The sequence below is a fragment of the Arvicola amphibius genome, chromosome 15 (genome assembly GCF_903992535.2).
Source record: "Arvicola amphibius chromosome 15, mArvAmp1.2, whole genome shotgun sequence".
Classification (NCBI taxonomy): Eukaryota; Metazoa; Chordata; class Mammalia; order Rodentia; family Cricetidae; genus Arvicola; species Arvicola amphibius.
This window is the reverse complement of record NC_052061.1, coordinates 38387681-38410129: the sequence shown is the minus strand read 5'-3', so window position 1 is coordinate 38410129 and position 22449 is coordinate 38387681. Positions and strand designations below refer to the sequence as shown.

At 44.3% G+C, this 22449-nt stretch overlaps 1 protein-coding gene across 1 annotated transcript; it reads right to left on the bottom strand.

Moving 5' to 3' along the window:
• Positions 1–11196: 11196 nt before the first annotated feature.
• On the bottom strand, positions 11197–21877 carry Nob1 (NIN1 (RPN12) binding protein 1 homolog). Its single transcript, XM_038312846.1, has 9 exons — positions 21769–21877; positions 21532–21664; positions 18323–18453; positions 15222–15293; positions 14832–14960; positions 14572–14748; positions 13762–13859; positions 12622–12766; positions 11197–11781 (listed from the first exon to the last, which is right to left on the bottom strand). The coding sequence occupies exons 1-9, from the start codon at positions 21829–21831 to the stop codon at positions 11512–11514; spliced, it is 1218 nt and encodes a 405-aa protein (XP_038168774.1). The 5' UTR covers positions 21832–21877; the 3' UTR covers positions 11197–11511.
• Positions 21878–22449: the final 572 nt, after the last annotated feature.

Sequence of the window (22449 nt, the reverse complement as noted above, 5' to 3'; positions counted from 1 at the left end):
GTGAGAGCTGAAGTCAACAAAATAGAAACAAAAAAAATACAAAGAATCAATGAGACAAAGAGTTGGTTCTTCCAGAAAATCAACAAATAGACAAACCTTTATCTAAACTAACCAAAAAGCAGAGAGAGAATATCCAAATTAACAAATTCAGAAATGAAAAGGGGGACATAACAGACACAGAGGAAATACAGAGAATCATCAGGTCATATTTTGAAAACCTGTACTCCACAAAATTGGAAAACTTAAAGGAAATAGACAACTTTCTGGATATATATCACTTACCAAAATTAAATCAAGACCAGATAAGCAAATTAAACAGACCTGCTGAAGAAAAAGAAACAGTCATCAAAAGTCTCTCAACCAAAAAAAGCCCAGAACCAGATGGTTTCAGCTCAGAATTCTACAAGGCTTTCAAAGAAGAACTACTATCAATATTCCTCAAATTATTCCACACAATAGAAACAGAAGGAACATTGCCAAACTCTTTTTATGAGGCTACAATTACCCTGATACCCAAACCACAGAAAGACATTACTAAGAAAGAGAAGTACAGACCAATTTCATTCATGAACATTGATGCAAAAATACTAAATAAAATACTGGCAAATCAAATCCAAGAACAAAACAGAATCATTATCCATCATGATCAAGTCAGCTTCATCCCACAGATGCAGAGATGGTTCAACATATGAAAATCTGTCAATGTAATCCACCATATAAACAAACTGAAAAATAAAAACCACATGATCATCTCATTAGATGCCAAAAAAGCATTTGACAAAATACAACATCCCTTCATGATAAAGATCTTGGAGAGAACAGGGATACAAGAAACATACCTAAACATAATTAAGGCAATATACAGCAAGCCAGCAGCCAGCATCAAACTAAATGGAAAGAAACTCCCAGCAATTTCACTGAAATCAGGAACAAGACAAGGTTGTCCACTCTCTCCATATCTATTCAATATAGTTCTTGAGGTCCTAGCTAGAGCAATAAAACACCAACAGGAGATCAAGGGGATACAAATTGGAAAAGAAGTCAAATTTTCATTGTTTGCTGATGATATGATAGTTTACATAAGTGATCCCAAATATTCTACCAAGGAACTTCTACAACTCATAAACACTTTCAGCAATGTAGCAGGATACAAGATTAACTCAAAAAACCATTAGCCATCCTGTACACAGATGCTAAAGGGGCTGGGGAAGAAATCAGAGAATCAACACCCTTCACAATAGCCACAAATAGCATAAAATATCTTGGAATAACTCTAACCAAACAAGTGGAAGACTTGTATGACAAGAACTTTAAATCTTTGAAGAAAAAATTGAAGACACCAGAAAGTGGAAAGATATCCCAAGCTCTTGGGTAGGCAGAATTAACATAGTAAAAATGGCAGTCTTACCAAAAGCAATCTACAGATTCAATGCAATGCCCAGCAAAATTCTTCAAAGACCTCAGAAGAACGGTACTCAACTTCATATGGAAAAGCAAAAATCCCAGGATAGCTAAAACAATCCTGGACAATAAAAGAACTTCTAGAGGCATCACAATCCTTGACTTTAAACTCTACTACAGAACAACAGTGCTGAAAACAGCCTGGTACTGGCATAAGAACAGACAAGAGGACCAATGGAACCAAATAGAAGACCTGGATATCAATTCACACATCTTCGAACACCTGATCTTTGATAAAGAAGCAAAAAATATCTAATGGGAAAAAAAGAAAGCATATTTAACAAGTGGAGCTGGCATAACTGGATATCAACACGTAAAAGAATGAAAATAGACCCATATCTATCACCATGCACAAAACTCAAGTCCAAACGGATCAAATATCTCAACATAAAGCCAGCCACACTGAACCTTATAGAAGAGAAAGTGGGAAGTACACTTGAATGCATTGGCACAGGGAACCACTTCCCAAATAGAACCCCAGCAGCACAGACACTGAGAGAAACAATTAATAATGGGACCTCCTGAAACTGAAAAGCTTCTGTAAAGCAAAGGACATGGTCAACAAGACAAAATGTCAGCCTACAGAATGAGAAAAGATCCTCACTAACCCCACATCAGACAGATGTCTGATCTCCAAAATATACAAAGAACTCAAGAGATTGGACATCAAAAGATCACATAATTCAATTTTAAAAAAATGGAGTACAGACCTAAACAGAGAACTATCAACAGAGGAATCTAAAATGGCTGAAAGACACTTAAGGAAATGTTCAACATCCCTAGTCATCAGAGAAATGCAAATCAAAACAACTCTGAGATTCCATCTTACACCTGAAAGAATGGCCAATATCAAAAACACTGATGACAACTTATGCTGGATAGGTTGTGGGGTAAAGGGAACACTTCTGCATTGCTGGTGGGAATGTAAGCTGGTACAACCCCTTTGGATGTCAGTGTGGCGATTTCTCAGAAAATTAGGAAACAACCTTTCTCAAGACCCAGTAATACCACTTTGGGGTATATATCCAAAGGATGCTCAATCGTGCCACAAGGACATGTGCTCAACTATGTTCATAGCAGCTTTGTCATAGCCAGAACCTGGAAACAACCTAAATGCCCCTCAATTGAAGAATGGATAAGTAAAATGTGGTACATTTACAGAATGGAGTACTACACAGCAGAAAAAAACCAACATCTTGAATTTTGCAGGAAAATGGATAGAGCTAGAAAACATTATTTTGAGTAAGGTAACCCAGACACAGAAAGACAATTATCATATGTACTCACTCATAGGTGGTTTTTAAACATAAAGCAAAGAAAGCCAGCCTACAAACCACAATCCCAGAGAACTTAGACAATAATGAGGACACTAAGAGAGACTTACATAGATCTAATCTACATGGGAAGTAAAAAGTAGAAAAAGCCAAGATCTCCTGAGTAAATTGGGAGTATGGGGACCTTGCGGGAGGACTGAAGGGGGGAGGGGAGAGGCATTGAAAGGAGCAGAGAAAAATGTAAAGCTCAATAAATTTCAAAAAAAAAATTTTAAGCTGCTAACTTATTATAGACTATTAGAAAATACAAGTTAGTCATCTTTAAAGTACTAATATAATTAGTTACAGAAATAAGCCTTATTTAGTTCTCTGTATATGTTTTTAAAGTCAACCTTAAAACAAATACTGAGAAACAAAGTTTGTCTAATCAGACATACCTAGGCAGCCCTCATACTTCAGATATCTTCAAAATATGGCATTTAAAATAATTATTAAAAAGCTTATTACATTAGAGACTCTGAGATCCTAGCAGTAATCCAATATCTCCAAAAAAAGATTATGAGACACCATGATGTCTCCACCTGGATTACGATGACGCTGACCACTGGGCGAGATGTCCCAGTGCAACACCTGCTGCCAGGACCCGGTCCAGACTGTAGACAAACAGCAGGACCTTGGAGAATTGATTGCACCACTTTTTCCTAGACAAAATAAAGTCAGTCTTTTCCATGTCCCTCCTTCACAGAAAAAAAATTATTCACCTTATGGGCCTGGCTTAGACAGTTAGACTGATGATCTGGATATATATACTAAGCAAATCATGTGACTGCTTGGTATTTATCTTCTTACAAGCTGGGAGCTTCATTCTCTACCCCTGGATATTTCTGCCTCCAATGCTATGGAGATCTGGGTATAACTAACCATATATGAACTCTGGTCCCTATCATTTTTAATAGATTCAAAAACTAGTTGGTCTGTATTCAGATATACTTTATCCTTCTGAGATCTCTGACAGTATTAATGGCTAGGGCAGTTGTAATGTCAGTTTAGCAATAAAAGGTACCCAGATCCTCCCACAAAGCTACAGCCAGTTTGTTAGCTCATTAAAAAATGTTTTAAGGTCTGAGGATATAAAAGTTTATAAGCTTTGAGAGTCTAAAAAATGACTTAAGGGCTGGAGAGATGGCTCAATGGTTAAGAGCACTGGCTGCTCTTCCAAAAGGTCCTGAGTTCAATTCCCAGCAACCACATAGTGGCTCACAACCATCTGTAATGAGATCTGGTGCCCTCTTCTGGTGTGCAAGCATATATGCAGGCAGAATTTTGTATACATAACTAACTAGCTAAATAAATCTTTTTTTTAAAATGACTTAAAACATAAATACAGATTAAGTTATGAAAAATGTTTCTAATATCTCCCCCCTCTATGGTATAGTTCCAATAAGCTAATAGAGCAATAACTACTTACTGTGTGGGTCACAAGCTCAAGATTTTAGACCTGTTCTGGTTACCATTTAAATATGAACTTAAAGGTGTTTCTCATCAGGCCAAAGACATCATCATTGCGGAGAACTTGATAATGAACTTGGCACATTGCTCACAGCCATTCTCGGGTCTGTCTGGGAGCTTGGGTATCTGTTGTCCTCAATGGTTACTGTGACAGCCATATTTCTGGGGGATACAAGGCCTCAGCCTCAGGGGAAGAGAAGTTTCTGCTCTAAACCCTGTCTTCTCTCCACCTCCAGCCATCACTACTGCATAGGATACAATCACTCTTGCATTCCCTGCGTTTTTGTATCTTGTTGAAATTTGCTCTGTTATCTAGTGCCTGAATTAGGGCGTCAATAAACGGGAGGACCTAGTAAAGTAAACAAAAGATCCACTCTGTGGGTGGAAAAGGGAAAAGTTTATTATAAACTGCCCAGGTTGTCTCTCGGGAAAGCAGAGAGGGCAATCTCAGGGTTCTAAGGGAATAGGTACCTGGGAGGAAGGGAGCCTGAGGCTGGAGTGGGAGCTTTGAAGTGGACAATAAGCACTGTGGGTAGGGACTGAGGGTGTCTGGAGGCCAGCATGGACCTCGATATGCTGATAGGTACTACAGGCACAAGTTAATAAAAGAGTCATATGTCCCTTTCCATAGAGATAAGGAGAATGACTTTTTGGCAAGTGGGGACTAGCTCCATCAGTTCCTGAGGGGATGTTGGCTTTTGTCTAACTAACCAGAATTTGGGAAATGGAGTTTCTTTAGACCTGATAATCCTCATCTCCCCCCCCCCCCGCTTTTGGCAGGGTCTCAATATGTAGCCCAGGCTAGTCTCAAACTTGCAACCCTCCTGTCCTGCCTCCCAAGAGCTGGGGATACAGGCTGTACCTCCAGACCCAGCAACACATCCTCTATAGGGTCTATAACAACAGTTCAACTGAAATGACCCTCCTAAACTATGAAGGGTTTTTTTCTTATGTAGCAAATTAAATTTTGGTTACAGCTCACAGAAGGTGAAGTAGAGAAGGTACCCCATTGTCCCTGCTTGGTCTTCAAGGACGTTGTTTGTGCATTCACCAGAGAAGGAAGAATACCTCCAGGGAACTGGAACTCAATTGTTATCAAAGAAAAGGTCCTGCCTGTGTTCTGCAGACTGGTGTGACTCATGCATTCAATAGCAAGCATTTACTGAAACCTCACCAGATCCCAGCAGGCTTTGTGCAATGGGGGTAAACAGGCTCCTGCTTCCAGGGATTGACACCAAGGCAAGTCAATGACTGCCATCCTGCCTCAGCACGCACTGGCTCACAGAATTACATTCTCAGTGACTCAGCTTGCAGAAGTCTCGTGGGTAAACAGCTTTAGACCAGTACAAGAGCACACAGACACTGGGTGTGTAGACACACTTGCTGGCTCAGCTCTAGATTTCTTTCCATCCCTGTGTGCTGGTTTCACAGGCGTGCACCACCAAGCCTGTGGTCTAAGCTGACCTTGAACTGCTGATCCTTGTGCCCTAAGCCTCCCAAGTGAGTCACCACACTTGACCTTTCTTCTTTCTCTTTTGGTTATCATATTTATCTGCCTATCCCTATCTATCTATCTATCTATCTATCTATCTATCTATCTATCTATCTATCATCGATTCTTGCTAAGGACTAAATTCAGAACCTTGAACATTACTACCAAGTCACTTTTCTAGCTCCCCAAGTCACTTTTCTAGCTCCCCTTTCCTCTCTGTGCTACTCTCAAGGCTGGCTTCAAAGTCCTGATTTTTCTTTAAATGAAAGAAAGGAAGGAAGAAAGGAAGGAAGGAAGGAAGGAAGGAAAGAAGGAAGGAAGGAAGTGTCCCATTATCTATTTCTATGGTGCAAGAGTAGAGGTCAGAGAATAACTTGTGGGGGCTGATTCTCTCCTTCCTCCATGGGGGTCTCAGGGGTCAAACTCAGGTTGCTAGGCTTGGCAGCAATGAATTTACCCACTGAGCCACCTCACCTGCCCCTGATCCTTAGCCCTCTCTCTCCCTCATGCTGTGATCTCAGGCCTGCACCGCCAGCCCAGCTATCTTTTGTAGATTGCACTTACTTTTGCAGTACTGGATCCTATATTGCAGGATCTCCTGCAAACTAGGCAAGTGCTCTACCATGGAGCTATAACCCCAGCCTTAAAAAGTCCTTTTGCCATGAGCTCTCACTAGTTTGTCCAAACTGGTCTTAACTCACGCTGTAGTCTAGACGTGATCTCCAGCCTCAGTCACCAAGTTGGCTTATCCTTCTTCAAACACTATGGGAATCAGAAAGGCGGGCAGACATTCTGTGCCAGTAGCTAAGATACAGAGGCCCTGCCATAGGAAAGGGTCACAGAAGGAAAGAACGTGCTCCAGGAGTTCGGATGGCACTTTACATAGGAAACAAATTCGTACTAATCCTCTGGCAGGAAGTGAGCATTAACAACACAGCAATGCTCATGAAAGTTTGTTTAGTATTTTGTTTCTTTTGAGTCAGGGTCTCAATATGTAGCCCTGGCTGTCCTGGAACTCACTCTGTAGACCAGGCTGGTCTTGAAATCACCAAGAGCTGCCTGCCTCTGCCTCTGTGCTGGGATTAAAGGTGCACACACCAGCGACTTGACATTACAGTGGTAGTTCTCAGCCTGCAGGGCCTTCTTGCTAAACAATCTTACCTCCCCCTTGTGGCAGTCCTGGGAAGTGTGGTACTCCCATCTGGCAGGAAAAAAGCTGAGTCTCAGAACCACTCCACCCCACCCAGACCCAAGACAAGGTTTCTCTATGTAGCTCCTCTAGCTATCCTGAACTCACTCTGTAGACTAGGCTGACCTCGAACTCAGATATCCACCTATCTCTGCTTCCCAAGGTGTGCAACACCACTGCCCGGCTAATCTCAAAGATCTTTTTCTTAGGGTTACCATTGATCCAGGGACTTGAATCCACACTTGCCTCCCAACCTAGCCCCTTTCTCTTGCATACTTCCTGGAATCTATAGTAAGAAGTGCCAATATACCATTACGCTGTAAGTTAGCAACCACTCCTTCCAACTAGACGCCAGCTCTCAAAAGAAAGCACAAACTGGGCACCAAGAGTTCAAACACATGAGGTTGCGAGGGATATTTTTCAGTCACATAACAATAGCTATCAACACATCTTTGAGCATTGGTAAAAGGTCAGAAAAGGAAGATGGAGACTTGCAGAAGCCCAGAGCGAAGGCCGTTCTCAGGCTGCTCGCCGTGCATCTGGATGGCACTGTGTGCCGGGGCCTCCAGTTTCCTGCTATTTCCCTGTACAAGCCCCAGCACACAGCACCGTGCTCCTCCTGAGGAGCTGGCTGTCACTGGTCATCACTGTGGAGGACTCGCTCGCCCACAAACATGAGGACTAGAGTTTGGAGTCCACCACTCATGTCAAATGCTCAAATTCATGATTCTCCTGCCTCAACCTCTTATTCTGAGAAATAAGACAGGAAAGTGAGTTAAGCGCAACACCCTGCTTTTGTCTTTTTTTCTGAGAAACCAGGAGAACCCTGCCTGGTTCAACCCTTCACTGAGTAGAACTTACCTGCAATTCCAAAACCGAACTGTAGGTGGCAGTGGCCACCACCATTTCCCATTCACTCTCATCATGAAAAGGCCTGAACATTTTTTGAAAACATGCAAATTCTTAACTACCTTAAATTTAAGAATTCTTAATTTTTCTTTGCAGCCCAGGCATATTTTATTTTATGTTTTTTAAAAATCTTTTTTGGAGAGCTGGGCAGTGGTGGTGCACACCTTTAATCCCAGCACTTGGGAGGCAGAGGCAGGTGGATCCCTGAGTCTACAAAGCAAGTACCAGGACAGGCACCAAAGCTACAGAAAAACCCTATCTCGAAAAATTGCTTTTAAAAAGTGTTTTAAATGTACTGTTTGTATGTATCGCCTGTGTGTGTGCATGCATACCGTGTGTGTGTGTATCAGACTGCAGACTCAGATTCCCTGGGACTGGAGTTCTAGATTGTGAACCTGGAAACCAAACCCAGGCCTGCTGCAAATAACAGCAAGAGCTCCTAACCACAGAGCCATCTCTCCAGCCCCACCCCTAGTTATGTGATTCTTATTTTAGGGTATTGTTTTTTTTGCCTGCATGTGTCTTAAACACTACATGCACAAAAAGCTCACATAGGTCAGAAGAGGGCATTGGATCCTATGGAACGGGAAGGGAACTAGAAATTGAACCCAAATCCTCTAGCAGTGTTTTAAGTGCTAAGTCATCGCTCCAGCCCCTTTTTGGATTTTGAGACAGGTCTTGTTATGTAGCCCTAGCTGGCCTAAAAAACTCAAGTCTTCCTGCCAAATGCTAGATATACAGGCATTTATCATCATACCTAGGCATATAAGCATCATCATCATACCTAGACATACAGACATTATCATCATACCTAGCTGAAAAGTTTCCTTTCTCTTCCCACCCATGAGTCCTGGGAATAGATTCAGGTCACCAGGCTGTGTAGCATTTCCTGGCTCTGAAAGGTTTTACCTTTTCTATTTTAACTTATTTAAATGTATGTACATATACGCACTACACACACACACACACAAACTTTAAAAATCTTGTGTATTCTTGAACACATTGGCACAGGGAACCACTTCCTAAATAGAACCCCAGCAGCACAGACACTGAGAAAAACAATTAATAAATGGGACCTCCTGAACTGAAAAGCTTCTGTAAAGCAAAGGACATGATCAACAAGACAAAATGTCAGCCTACAGAATGAGAAAAGATCTTCACTAACCCCACATCAGACAGAGGTCTGATCTCCAAAATATACAAAGAACTCAAGAAATCAGACACCAAAAGAACACATAATTCAATTTTAAAAAAAATGGAGTACAGACCTAAACAGAGAACTATCAACAGAGGAATCTAAAATGGCTGAAAGACACTTAAGGAAATGTTCAACATCCCTAGTCATCAGAGAAATGCAAATCAAAACAACTCTGAGATTTCATCTTACACCTGAAAGAATGGCCAAGATCAAAAACACTGATGACAACTTATGCTGGATAGGTTCTGGGGAAAAGGGAACAGTTCTCCATTGCTGGTGGAAATGCAAACTGGTACAACCCCTTTGGATGCCAGCATGACGATTTCTCAGAAAATTAGGAAACAACCTTCCTCAAGACCCAGCGCAATAGCACTTTTGAGTATATACCCAAAGGACGCTCAAACGTGCCACAAGGACATGTGCTCAACTATGTTCATAGCAGCTTTGTCATAGCCAGAACCTGGAAACAACCTAAATGCCCCTCAACTGAAGAAATGGACAAGGAAAATGTGGTACATTTACACAATGGAGTACTACACAGCAGAAAAAAATAACGACAGCTTGAATTTTGCAAGAAAATGGATTGAACTAGAAAACATTTTGAGTGAGGTAATCCAGACACAGAAAGACAATTATCACATGTACTCACTCATAGGTGTTTTTAAACATTAAGCAAAAAAAAAAGCCAGCCTACAAACCACAATCCCAGAGAACTTAGACAACAATGAGGACACTAAGAGAGACTTACATAGATCTAATCTACATGGGAAATAGAAAGTAGAAAAAGCCAAGATCTCCTGAGTAAATTGGGAGCATGGGGACCTTGGGGGAGGGTTGAAGTGGGGAGGGGAGCAAAGAAAAATGTAGAGCTTAATAATAAAAAAAGAAATAAAGTATCTTGTTTATTACCCGTATGTATATCCATGTACCACGTGCGTGCCTAGTGCCCAGAGACCAGAAGAGGGGTCAGGTCCCAGGAACAGAAGTTAGGCAGTTGTGAGCCCCAGTGTTGGTGCTAGGATCAAATGAGCCTTCTCTGGAAGAGTAGCTAGAGCTGTCTTTAGAGGCGGGGTTTCTCTGTGTAGCCGTGTCTGTCCTGAACCTCACTCTGTAGACCAGGCTAGCCTCTGCCTCTGAGTGCTATTTTCTGTATGTCAGTGGAGGTAGGTGAAGTGGGGAAGCAGGGTGTGACATGCCCTGAGTTCTAGATGCTGCTTCCTCCTGTATGCTAGGTTCCCTGTGGGTATCGGCCCCTCAGCTGGCTCTGCGGGCTCAGTGGTCTCTCAAAATCCCTACAGGTGCAGGCACTGTTTTGATGCATGTACGCACACACTAAACTGACATCTCGGTCTATCTAGTGATAATATGGTCAAGTCACATAAAGCCGACATTGGCATCATCTCCTCCATGCCGTGAAGTACTTGGTAACTGTGTGAAGGAGTACTGGGCGCTGTAAGAATAAGCAGTTGATGTAAATGAACTATCCTTTAATAGAAGGACTCTTCTGAGCTTGATTAATACACTGTAGTTCTGTAAGTGACCATCCTTTCCCCAGGAAGACACACACTTTACAGTTGGATGTAGAAAGACAGCAAATGTTAGTCAGATGTGGATTCATGATCTGGATGAAGAGCTTTTTTGTTTTGGGTGAAAAAAAAAAAGTTAAAAATTTTATTGTAGAATACTTATAATTCAAGCAAAAAATAATCTATATGGTTGGTTCTCAGACATATGTCATGTTTGCATCCATGTCCACCAAGGATACTATAATGATGAGACGAGCAGGCCTGCTCTTCGTCCCGCCCGGCTCCCACATGGCTAGCTTTACACCCGAAATAACAACACACAAATTGTATTCTTTTAAACACTGCTTGACCCATTAGCTCTAGCCTCTTACTGGCTAACTCTCACATCTTGATTAACCCATATTTAGTAATCTGTGTTTGTGGTGGCTTACCGGGAAAGATTCAGCATGTCTGACCTGGCAGCTGGCTCCATGGCATCTGACTCAGAGAGGAGAGGCATGGCGGCTGTCTAACTTCCCTTCTTCCCAGCATTCTGTTGTCTACTCCACCCACCTAAGGCTGGCCTATCAAATGGGCCAAGGCAGTTTCTTTATTAACCAATGAAATCAACACAAACAGAAGACTCTCCCACATCAGGATACGAGAATTTAAACACACCTGAGAAGGCCATCAGTTTTATTAGAAAAAGATTACCATTTTGGATAGTTCTCCTTTGAGCTCAATGTTTGCTCCAGGGCACCCTTCCTTCTCCTTCAAGGAAGGCCGAGCCTGGGGTCTGGATGCTGACAGGCAGCGCAGCCACGTTGCACTGCAGCCCCACACAGCGCAGTCTCAGGCAGTCCAGAGAAGCCAGGCCTGTGTCTGTAGCTGGTCTGCAGACCAGACACCGGGGATGGTACTCCAGGCATCCCCAGCAGCCAGCTGCAGTCTGTTTGCCTGCAGGGCTCACAATATCACCTTTTCTTTACAAACTTCTTTCTGGAAGCATTGGGGTTTAAGCGTCTCCGTCCAGCTCCTAAGGTGCTGTCCCGGACCTGCAGGGTGGCTGAGCGGCTGGAGATGTCATTTTCCGCAAAGGGAGACACACCAGCTATGTAGTCAGGGGCAAACACATTGGTCTTCTGCCTGGCCTTGTGGGAGAGTCGCAGCTGGGGGAAGCGCTGATCCTCGGTCAGATGGGGGTTGACGGCGTATTTGCCCCCTTTGGGAGCGGGCAACGAGTACTGCAGTAAGAGAAAATGCTGTCAGGACAGGGACCCCGCTCACACAGCTCCAGTGTTCCCTCCATCTTTTGGAGACAGAGTTTTACTCTGTAGCCATATGGGCCTCCAACCCTGTAGAAAGTCTCCTGCCTCCGCTCCTCGAATGCCAGAATTACAGGCACGAGCACTATAGTTGGCTCTTCTTCTTTCTTGATCCATTCACACAAACCCAGGACTCTCCTGTGTTCACCTTCCTCTGCTTCATGGAGCTCTTTTAAGCACCCTTTAAACTCCTGTACAAATCTGCCCTCTACTGTGTTCCAGGTAACCCTGGCTTAGCTCTGCCTTCCCCAAGTCAAGTGGCCACACAGAGCACTCACTGCCCAGAATCACTGCTTATTTCTCCTTCTCCAAAGCCTCAGGAAATACACAGGTGGGAGGCTGGAGAATTGGCTCAGGTTAAGAGCACTGGCTGCAATTCCAAGCCACCACATGGTGGCTCCCAGCCATCTATAAAGAAATCTGGTGCCCTCTTCTGGTCTGCCGGCAGACCGTACACGTAATAAAATAAGTAAATCATTTTTTCAAAAAAAGGTGGGGGGTGAAACACACAGGTGTCTTGTTTCACACCCTTTCTTCCTGTCTGTACACTGAGACCACGGGCTCCCGATTCCACCAGTGGGGTGACTAGTTGGCTCTCCTTTTGTCCTCTGGTCTTCTGAAACTGGGTAGCAGCCAAGGCTGGCCTTGAACTCTTGCTCTTCCTGCCTCCACCCCAGTGCTGGGATCCAGAGTGCATCACTCTGCCCAGTTCTCCTTGGTCATTTGATTCTGAAGTTATCAGGGGGAAATGCCACCTACCCGGAGGCCTCGAGGGTTCAGCACCTTGGGGTTCCGGGAGAAATGCATGTGCAAGGTACCGTCGTCATTGACAGTTACTGCCACTTTCTTCAGGGTCCTGTTCCCACAATGCCCACAGAATACTCGGTTCATGTCTGATGTCGTCCTGGAAGACACAAAAGAAAGAGCTGCAAATGGGCACCGTGGGCAGGAGACCATACCACCAGCCTCACAGTAGGAAATGACAGGAAATGCAGAAAAAGCTAAATTTTGTTAGGCCCATGTTCCAAACAAAAGCTGCTAGCCTCATTATAAAGGGAGATGCAGCCAAGGGCCGCTGCCTTCCTTAGCGGAATCTCATCAAGAGTCCTTCAGGCCCAGTAAAACACCCCAGTGCTTCAGCACCGTCCCACACCAGGCCTCTGCAGAGCTGGGCTCTGCCAGGTGACCTAGAAGACGTCCGCAGACTCAGCGCACAGATACAGAAAGGCCATGAGCCTGCCCATAAGTCCTGGGAACATATTTCCACAGCAACCAGCCCCATGTCCTGTCCACAGAACACCCGCGCTCCACAGAATACAAAATAGGAAATAGAAGGGAGTGGTCAGCCAGCTGACCGTAGTCCATCAGAGGGAGCATCTCCTGTGTGCCAAATACCCTGCTAAGTCCCTGTGACCTCTGCTCCCAATTCCTTACAGCAAATCTTTCCATTTAAAGACCACTTTAAAGAACTAAGAAGGCAGCTAACTGTTAATACCTGCACATCACTGAAAGAAGGCATCTAGATGTGAACCGTGCACTCTGGGTTCAGACATAAAGCAGCCCCGACAAACAATCCCCACGTACCCATCACCCAGCTTGACTCTCAGCTCACAGCTACTGTGTTTCATCTCTACCCTATGACACTTGGGAGCAAATCCCAGACCTCTCTCCTTCTACATAGCCCAGGGCATGTCATTGGAGGACAGTGACCTCTGTCCCAGAAGCCACATCCTTAACTCTAGGCTCCTCAGAGATGTGTGTGGAAAGACAGGTCACTGTAACCTGCCCCAGGGATTTCAGTGTGGTGGAGACAGCAGGTGGAGCACAGGGAACACCGAGATGGAAGGAAAGGGTTCCCTTCTGAGGAGCCATCAGCAGGTCCAGACCCTCAGCACGTACTTGAAGCAGCCATGACAGCGTAAGATGTAGCTCCGGGCCTCTCGGATCAGCATGCCGTTCACCGCCAGCACGTGCAGCCCCATCTGAAGCAGAACATTCTGCAACCAACAAGTTAATCAAGGACCGAAACCAACTTCTTTAATATCAATTTGGCAATAATTTTGTACAGTTATGGAAATCCAACTTTCTCGTTTGGTTTATAATCACTGACTATGCTAAGGGAACACATGAGAGGCCTGGCTGGGAAAACAGGGACCTGGGTTACTGGGAAATTGCAAGAACAGAGCCTGAGTTCACTGGCAAAGCCTTTCAAAAAAGACATTCTTTTTTCTCTTGGGCAAAATGTTTTCATTTTTGGGCCGCTAAGCCCTGCTTACTTTTTCTGTAGATCAGAAGAGGGTATCAGATTGTGAGCTGTGCTGTGGGTGCTGGGAATTGAACCCAGGTCCTCTGGAAGAGCAGCCAGTGCTCTTGACCACTGTGCCACCTCTCCAGTACCTAAATATTCTTTTTGTTTGTTTGTTTTCAACACAGGGTTTCTCTGTGTAGCTTTGAAATCTGTTCTGGAAATCTGTAGACCAGGCTGGTCTTGAACTCAGAGATCCACCTGCCTCTGCCTCTCGAGTGCTGGAATTAAAGATATGCACCACCACCACCCTGAACCCTAAATATTTAAAAAAAATTAGTGAATCCCTGTGTCTATTGTCACTGTGTGATGGGCTCTCCTCAAACAAAGTGAACCATCAGCCAGGTTTGCAGAGGCTCCGCACCTCTCACCCCACAGCACTGGCCCGGGTCTCCGCCACCCACCTGCATGGCGAAGTCTGTGGTCACACACCCAACCCGCACGTCCTTCGGGATGTCACACTGCTCCAACTCCTGCTGGATCTGCTTGATGTTGTTGGGGGTTATCCACCCCCCGCCATCGTCATCACTGTCTTCAGATTCATTCTCCTTGTCCTCGTCCTCCTCTTCCCTCCTGTCAATCTGAAAAACCAATAGACAAGCTCCCAGGTTCAGGACTCTTATAGGCTCTGATGTCATTAGGAGACTACAAGCCAGGGCCTTACCAGCAGCTCCTGCAGTTCATGATCAATGTTAGGCAGAGGGTTCCTCCAGAACAGGAAGGAGCTGAATTCCAGGTCCTCAGGCCCATCAGCTGGGTGGCCATAATCCACTGTTCCATGTGAGGGTTTAGGCTGAGATTAAATGAAACATCAGTTTTCAGTGCAGGGGAATGAACCCTGGGCCTTACATATACCAGGAAAGCACTCTTCCAGGGAGCAAAATAATTTAAAAACATGAAAATCGAGAAGTTTATAAGTGAAACTACTCTTTATGCAGCTGGGTCTTGGAATGACTAGAGAAATATGCTTCTGGCCCAGGTCAACTTGCTTTGTTAGCAAGATCTATGGCATGCTGTAAAAAAGAACCCAAGGATCAAGTTCCTGAAGCATTACCTTGGAGGGCAGATGGAAACCAGAAATGTGCAGAGGAGTTTCGGGGTGCTGAATCGAAGAGCTCACTGTAACCTTAAAAAAAAAAAAAAAAAGTCAGCACTGAGAAAGGGCTGTTTGAAAATACAACATTAAGGCTAATTAAAACAAAAATCAGATCTCTCTTCCTAGTTATTGAATAAAATGCTAGAAGTCACAAAAATATACAGACAAATTACAACACTCAGACATCCTGACACCATCATTAAACGCTCTTAGGGTGTTTGTACCAGAACACAAAACCCTGTGAGGTATGTACTGTGGCACTTGCGAGCATTCTATGGTGAGAGCTGCAGGCTAAACGCCATGTAGCTGAATCGCTGTCAAAGCATGCAGTGCTCTAAAGCTTTTAGAGATGGTTCACTTAGTCCAGGCTGGTCCTGAACTCACTACGGATGACTCGAACTTCTCATCTTCCTGGCTCTACCTCTGAAGGCACAGGCCTACAGCACATTGCCTGATTATGAGGTGCTGGGGATGAAACCTAGAGGCCCTGAGCACACGATATACAACATTCTACCGACAGAGCAATGGATACAGCCATTCTAAGACTTTTGACACAGAAACAAAATAAGATAAACAAAAAAGGAAGAAAATGTGTCTGTTTTGTTTTAGGCTTTTAAACTGGAGGCCGCTAAACTTAGCTGAAAAACAAGAGAGGGTAGCTCTGAATAGTGTTAGAACAGGAGCCCAGCTATTATCCTAGCACTAGGGAAGTATAGGCAGGAGGATCAAGAGTTCAAGGCCAGAGCTGGAGATGGCTGAATAAAGACCACTAACCGCTCTTGCTGAGGGCCCAAGTTTGTTTGCCAGCACCCACATGGTTGTTCATGACCACCTGTAACTCCAGTTCCAAGGTCGCCTAAAGCCTCTTCTGAATTCCATGGGCACTGTGTACGGACATGGAGAACATACATACACACAGGCAAACTGAACATGTAGGCAAAACACTCTTTTTTTAATATTTATTTATTTATTATGTATACAATATTCTATCTGTGTATATGCCTGCAGGCCAGTAGAGGGCACCAGATCCCATTACAGATGGTTGTGAGCCACCAAGTGGTTGCTGGGAATTGAACTCAGGACCTTTGGAAAAGCAGGCAATGCTCTTAACCTCTGAGCCATCTCTCCAGCCCCAAAACACTCTTAACACACACAAAAATACCACTTTTTGTTTTTCTTTTTTAAATGAAGCTTAAAAAACAATCCAGAGTTCAAAGTCTTTCTTGGTTATATAGCAAGTTCCATGCTAACCTGGGCTACAGAAATTCTGTTTCAAAAAAAAAAGATAAATACATCTGCTAAATTTATTAAATATAATATATAAACTTCATTTGGATTTTCACCTAAACAAACAATTAATAAATACTTACAGAATGGGAAAGTGTGAATACTGATTAGATATTTGGTGACATTAGGAGCCCATAATAATGTTATATAAGTCCAATGATACTCTGATGTTTTGTTTTGTTTTTTGATATAGGGTAGCTCTGAAGCTTTGGTTCCTCTCTTGGAACTAGTTCTTGTAGACCAGGCTGGCCTTGAACTCACAGATATCTGCCTGCCTCTGCCTCCCGATTACTGGGATTAAAGGTGTGTGCTACCACTGGCTGGCTCTGAGGTTATTTTTTATGTTTGAAGCAGGTCTAATTTAGCCCAGGTTCACCCTTACACACACCAATCTACCCTGAACTTCTGATCCTCCTGCCTTCACCTTCAGAATACTGGGATTACAGGACAAGTGAACTTCCACTCCCAACACACTGCTAGGGACGGAATCCAGGGCTCAGCATATGAGGCAAGCACTCTACCAAGGGAACAACATCCCCAGTCCAGGTTATCATTATTTTTAAGATTAATTTATTTATGAATAGAAAGATGGCTGGGCTGATAAAAGAGCCCAGGCAGTGGAGGGAGAAAACCAAACCTATAGGTTGCCCTTTGAGCCCTCAAGCAGGTCATGGTATGCTCACACACACACATGCACACACAAAATAAACACAACAAAAAAAAAGTCAAGAACTAGGTAGGCGTGGTAGCACATGTCTGCAATCCCAGTGCTCTGAGAGGCAGAGGAAGGCAGATCTCTGTTGCGTTCTAGGACAACCAAGGCTATATAGTGAGATCCTGTCTCAAAACAAAAACAAAAAAAGGGTTCAGGCCCAGAATAGACAACACAGTGAGACCCCATGTCTTAGAGGTCGGAGCACAAACTTTCTGGGACCCGCTTTCTCCTTCTGCCTTGGTTTTGTTTCAGAAGGGTCTCTCTTGTTTCTGCTGCTGCACTGTAAAATTGAGCTTCCTACCAGTTCTCCTGTCTCTCCTCCTATTACAAGATTTGCATCCACCTTTTTAAAATTGGCTCAGACACAGGTCACCGGGTTATACAGGCTCTAGCCCTCTGAGGTTTTGTTTTTATCTTAAGAGTATTTAATAAAGAGACACGGGAAAAACTACACATCCCTGAAACAGCAGATAATCTCCTGACTGTGGCTCTATGGAAACGAACAGATCATCTATGCTAACTGCACAGGTGAATCACGGTAGGGACACTGAGGCTCTCACACTCTTCCCTCTTTCATGGACGACAGTTCCCAGAATAAGAAGTACTAAGAACTAAGAAACAAACCCGGGCGGGAGACACGGCTCAGTGGTTAGGAGCAACTAGTGCTCAATCAAGGACTAGAGTGCGTGGCCGGGCGGTGGTGGCGCACGCCTTTAATCCCAGCACTCGGGAGGCAGAGGCAGGCAGATCTCTGTGAGTTCGAGGCCAGCCTGGTCTACAAGAGCTAGCTCCAGGACAGGCTCTAGAAACTACAGGGAAACCCTGTCTCGAAAAACCAAAAAAAAAAAAAAAAAAGGACTAGAGTGCAATCCTAGCACCCGTGTGTGCTGCAGGTTAAGTGGCTGGTAAACACCTTAATTCCATGCCAAGGAATGTGACGCTCTCTTCAGAGCCCAGAGGCACCCTCTCCATCACCCCAAAAGTGCACACACTCACAGATACACACATACACACAAATTTAAAAACCAAACCAAACAACCCAGTCCCCCAGATTTACCTTTTCTGGTTCTTGTTTGAGATGAGATACCCCAACAACTTCTGCTTCTAATTGGTAAGTCAGAGCCAACACTTGGATATCTATAGCAGAGAGGCTGGGATAGTCTCCAGTTTTCTTGGAAAACTCTGTCACTGCAAGAAAACAAGAGAGTTCCAACTTTAGTTAAGGGAAAGACTGACAGATCCTTGGATAATCACAGTATCAAAAAATCATATGTAGGGGCTGGAGAGATGGCTCAGAAGTTAAGAGCACTAGCTGCTCTTCTAAGGGACCCAGGTTAAATTCTCAGCATCCACATGGTGGCTCACAAATGTCTAACTCCAGTTCCAGACGGTCTGATGCCTTCTTCTGCCTCTGAGGCAGACATATGGTTGCTGTGAAAATGTGTTGCTCTCATTGTTAATAAAAAGCTGACTGGCCAATGGCTAGGCAGGATTTAGGGGAAGAGAGAATGCTGGGAAGAAGGGCAGAGTCAGAGGAGTCAGGGCAGATGCTGAAGAAGAAACATGGAAAGTTCATAGATGAGGTCAACGAGCGTCAGGATAGCACACAGATGAAAAGAAATGAGCTAATTTAAGTTGTAAGAGTTGGCTGGAGACAAGCCTAAGCTATCGGCCGAGCATTTATAATATTAAGGCTCTGTGTGGTTATTTAGAAGGCAGCTGTCTCACCAAAAACTCTGCCTACACGTGGTGCACAAACATACATGCAGGCAAACCACTTATGCACATAAAACAAAACAAAACCATATAGAGATGGCCTAGTAAAGGCGCTTGACAGTGAATCTAGCACCTGAGTTTGACCCTAGGATCTACTTGATGGAAAGGAAACCAATCCTCTCACCTTATTTGAACCATGTCACATGCACAATTATTCTTCAAAGAACTTAGACTCAATACCCCATCTGGAAGTCGTGGCTCACTCCTGTTATCTTAGCACTCAGGAGACGAGGACAGGATAGTCAACTAAGTCATCCTTAGCCTTATAAAAGTTCAGGGCCAAGCCATGCTACTGAGACCCTGTTTCAAAGCATCACCACCAATTTAACCAAAGAACCAAACGAAAACAAGAGAATCAGCATAGCACTGCATAAGAACTGCAACAACTATTTTCTGTCCTTTCCCTCCTTGTGATTGAAAAGTCTGTGTTTACCACTACGAAGCCACTCGCTAGGAAGCAACACTCATCCACTGGATCAAGGAATAGGATCAAGGATAATATCAATAAATAAATAAATAAATAAAAAATCCAAGTTAACACAGAACTTGTCCATAAGTGCTCCTCACTGAGGCTTTGGCATTCTTAGAAGCCTCTTTTGTTTTTTAAGATGGGTTTATCTGTGTAACAGTCCTGGCTGTCCTAGAACTTGCTTGTAGACCAGGCTGGCCTTGAACTAACTGAGATCTGCCTGCTGCTGCCTCCCAAATGCTGGGATTAAAGGCATGTGCCTTTTCATTCTTAGCTCTAAGTAAGAAGAGATGATTGGATTTCAAAATAAAACAGAAGGTTAACTGTAATCATGGTCTATGATAAAACCCAAAGAAGGTTCTGTCCAATAATGGACGGTTTTACAAAGATTTTAAGAACTGCACACCTTTACTTCATTCAAAGTGAAGGTTACTGAGGTGTTTGAGACAGTGACAATAAACACAGTAAAATTTTCTCATTGAACGTTTTCTGGTAACAATGGCATAAGTAACAATAAACACACTGCTAACATTTTCTATAAAAATTGTACTAATAGCCAGGCAGTGCTGGCACACGCCTTTAATCCCAGCAAGCGAAAGGAAGAGACAGGCGGATCTCTGTGAGTTTGAAGCCAGCCTGGTCTACAAGAGCTAGTTCCAGGACAGCCAGGGCTGTTACACTGAGAAACCCTGTCTCAAAAAAAAAAAAAAAAAAGAGAGAGAAAGGAAAAAATTGTACTAATAGCCAGGTGTGGTGATGCACTTCTTTATTTTTGTGCTTACAAGTGATTTTTATATGTATTTGTGCACATCTGTGCACCATGTGTGTTTCTAGAGCCCTTTAAGTTCAGAAGATGGGTCAGATTCCTGGTCAGATGGTTTTGAGCTGAGATATAGGTGATGGGAATTGAACCTGGGTTCTTTAGAAGAACTGTCTGTGATCTTAACTGCTGAGCCATCTCTCCAGCCCTATCGTGGTACATCCCTTTAATACTAGGAAGTGGGAAGCAGATGTTAGGCAACTCCGAGTTCAAGGCCAGCCTGGTTTATGTGGTGAGTTCCAGGTCACCTGGAAGTACATAATGAGACTCTGTCGGGGGTGGGGGTCGTATTACCAAGTCTACCAGGGCAACCAGCAAATTTCTCAGTACTTTTTTTTGTTGTTGTTGTTGTTAAAAATTATTAAATTTGGTGGTCAGAGATGGCAAACTCCTTTGACTCCAAAACTTGGGAACAGAGGCAGGTAGATCTGAGTGTGAGGCCAGCCCGGTCTATATAGTGAGTTCTAAGACAGCCAGTGAAACCCTCATTGGAAAAAAACGAAAACAACAAAAATCATTTACTTTTGTTTATACCTGTGAATGTTTAGCTTGTATGGAGGCATGTGCACCATGTGGATTCATTTCGTCCTCAATCACGTCCTATGAAATATTACTAGTATTTTGGAAATGAAATAATACCTTAAGTTGAAGCCACTTGGCAAAGGTCCCATCACTGTCAAGTTGGTGAAAACTACAGAAATCACAAACTAGCAAAGCAGGCAACAGTATGTCCACCACGCCCTCAGTAACAATCCCTAACCTACTGTTTTCTTTCAGACTCAATGCAAGACCTAAACATATCCCTTTTTCTTCTTAAAATTTATTGTTTATCTTTGAAGATGAGAGCTCACTATCTACCCTGGTTGGCTTGGAACCTGACTCCAGAGGGCTTGGACTAAAACCATGTGACTACACACTGGGTTCATCTTTTATTTTCAGTAAGGCTGAGTCTCACTATCTAGCTCAGGCTGGCCAAGGCAGGACCCGTGATCCCAAGCCTCTGACTCCCCAGTGCTGAGATTACACCACCCAGGCAGCTGTATGCCGTTTTCTTAACTGAGGCTAGAATCACCCTGCAGATAGGACCACAGATCTACGGTCTTAAAAGCGGGCTGAACTTTAAAACAGGCTCTACCGGCACTGCGGAGATCTGTCTCCACTCGGCCCAGCTCTCCCGACAGGGCTGGACTGAGACACTCACCCAGCCGCACATACTCCGGGAAGGGCTCCTTGAACCGCAGCTCGTAGGGCAGCACTGCCAGCCGCCTGCGCGTGGCCTTGTCCCGAATTTCTCTGACCACCTCCCGGATGGTGTAGATGTTTTTGCCTATGTCCTGCGGACAGACAGGCCCCGTTATCACACCCGCCTGACCCCACGCGCACCCCTGGGGGGGGTCTCGAGCCCAGGCCCCGCGCCCCTCGGCGGAATCTCCTGTACCTGCAGCGGCGCATCCCTCAAGAAAGCCCCGGCGTCAGCTACAACGTGCTCCACAGGCGCCATGCTGGCTGCCGTGGACAGACCGCGCAGGCGCAAGGAGCCTGCGTCGTTTCCCTACGTGTTCAAGGCTGTCCGCTTCGGACTAGAGGAACCGCCTCTGCGATTTAGCGGCGCCCCCTTGCGGGCACAATCCGTCACTGCAGACTATGCGCGCATGTGCAACTGCGCCGTTTGCCCTGCCTGGGATTGCTAGCGTGATTTAATTTGAGGGACACCTGAGGTCACCTGACTCAGGACACACTTCATAGAGCCTTCTTTGCTTTTAAAAGCAAACCCTGTAGCTATCCACATGATTGAAAATCAGTTGGAGCCGGGAGGTGGTGGCACACGCCTTTAATCCCTGCACTCAGGAGTCTGAGACAGGCTGATCTCTGTGAGTTCGAGACCAGCCTGGTCTACAGAGCTGGTGCCAGGACAGGTTCCAAAGCGACACAGAGAAACCCTGTCTCGAAAAACAAACAAACAAACAAACAAATCAGTTGGTAGAGAAAAAAAGAATGTATCACAACAAATCTATAAGGTGTGACTCAGCCAGATAACCTCTGCACTGACTGGGTACTACTTTTTAAAATCCGTTATGCTGTACGGCCACTGCTTACGCAGCCCTACTTCACTTTGAAC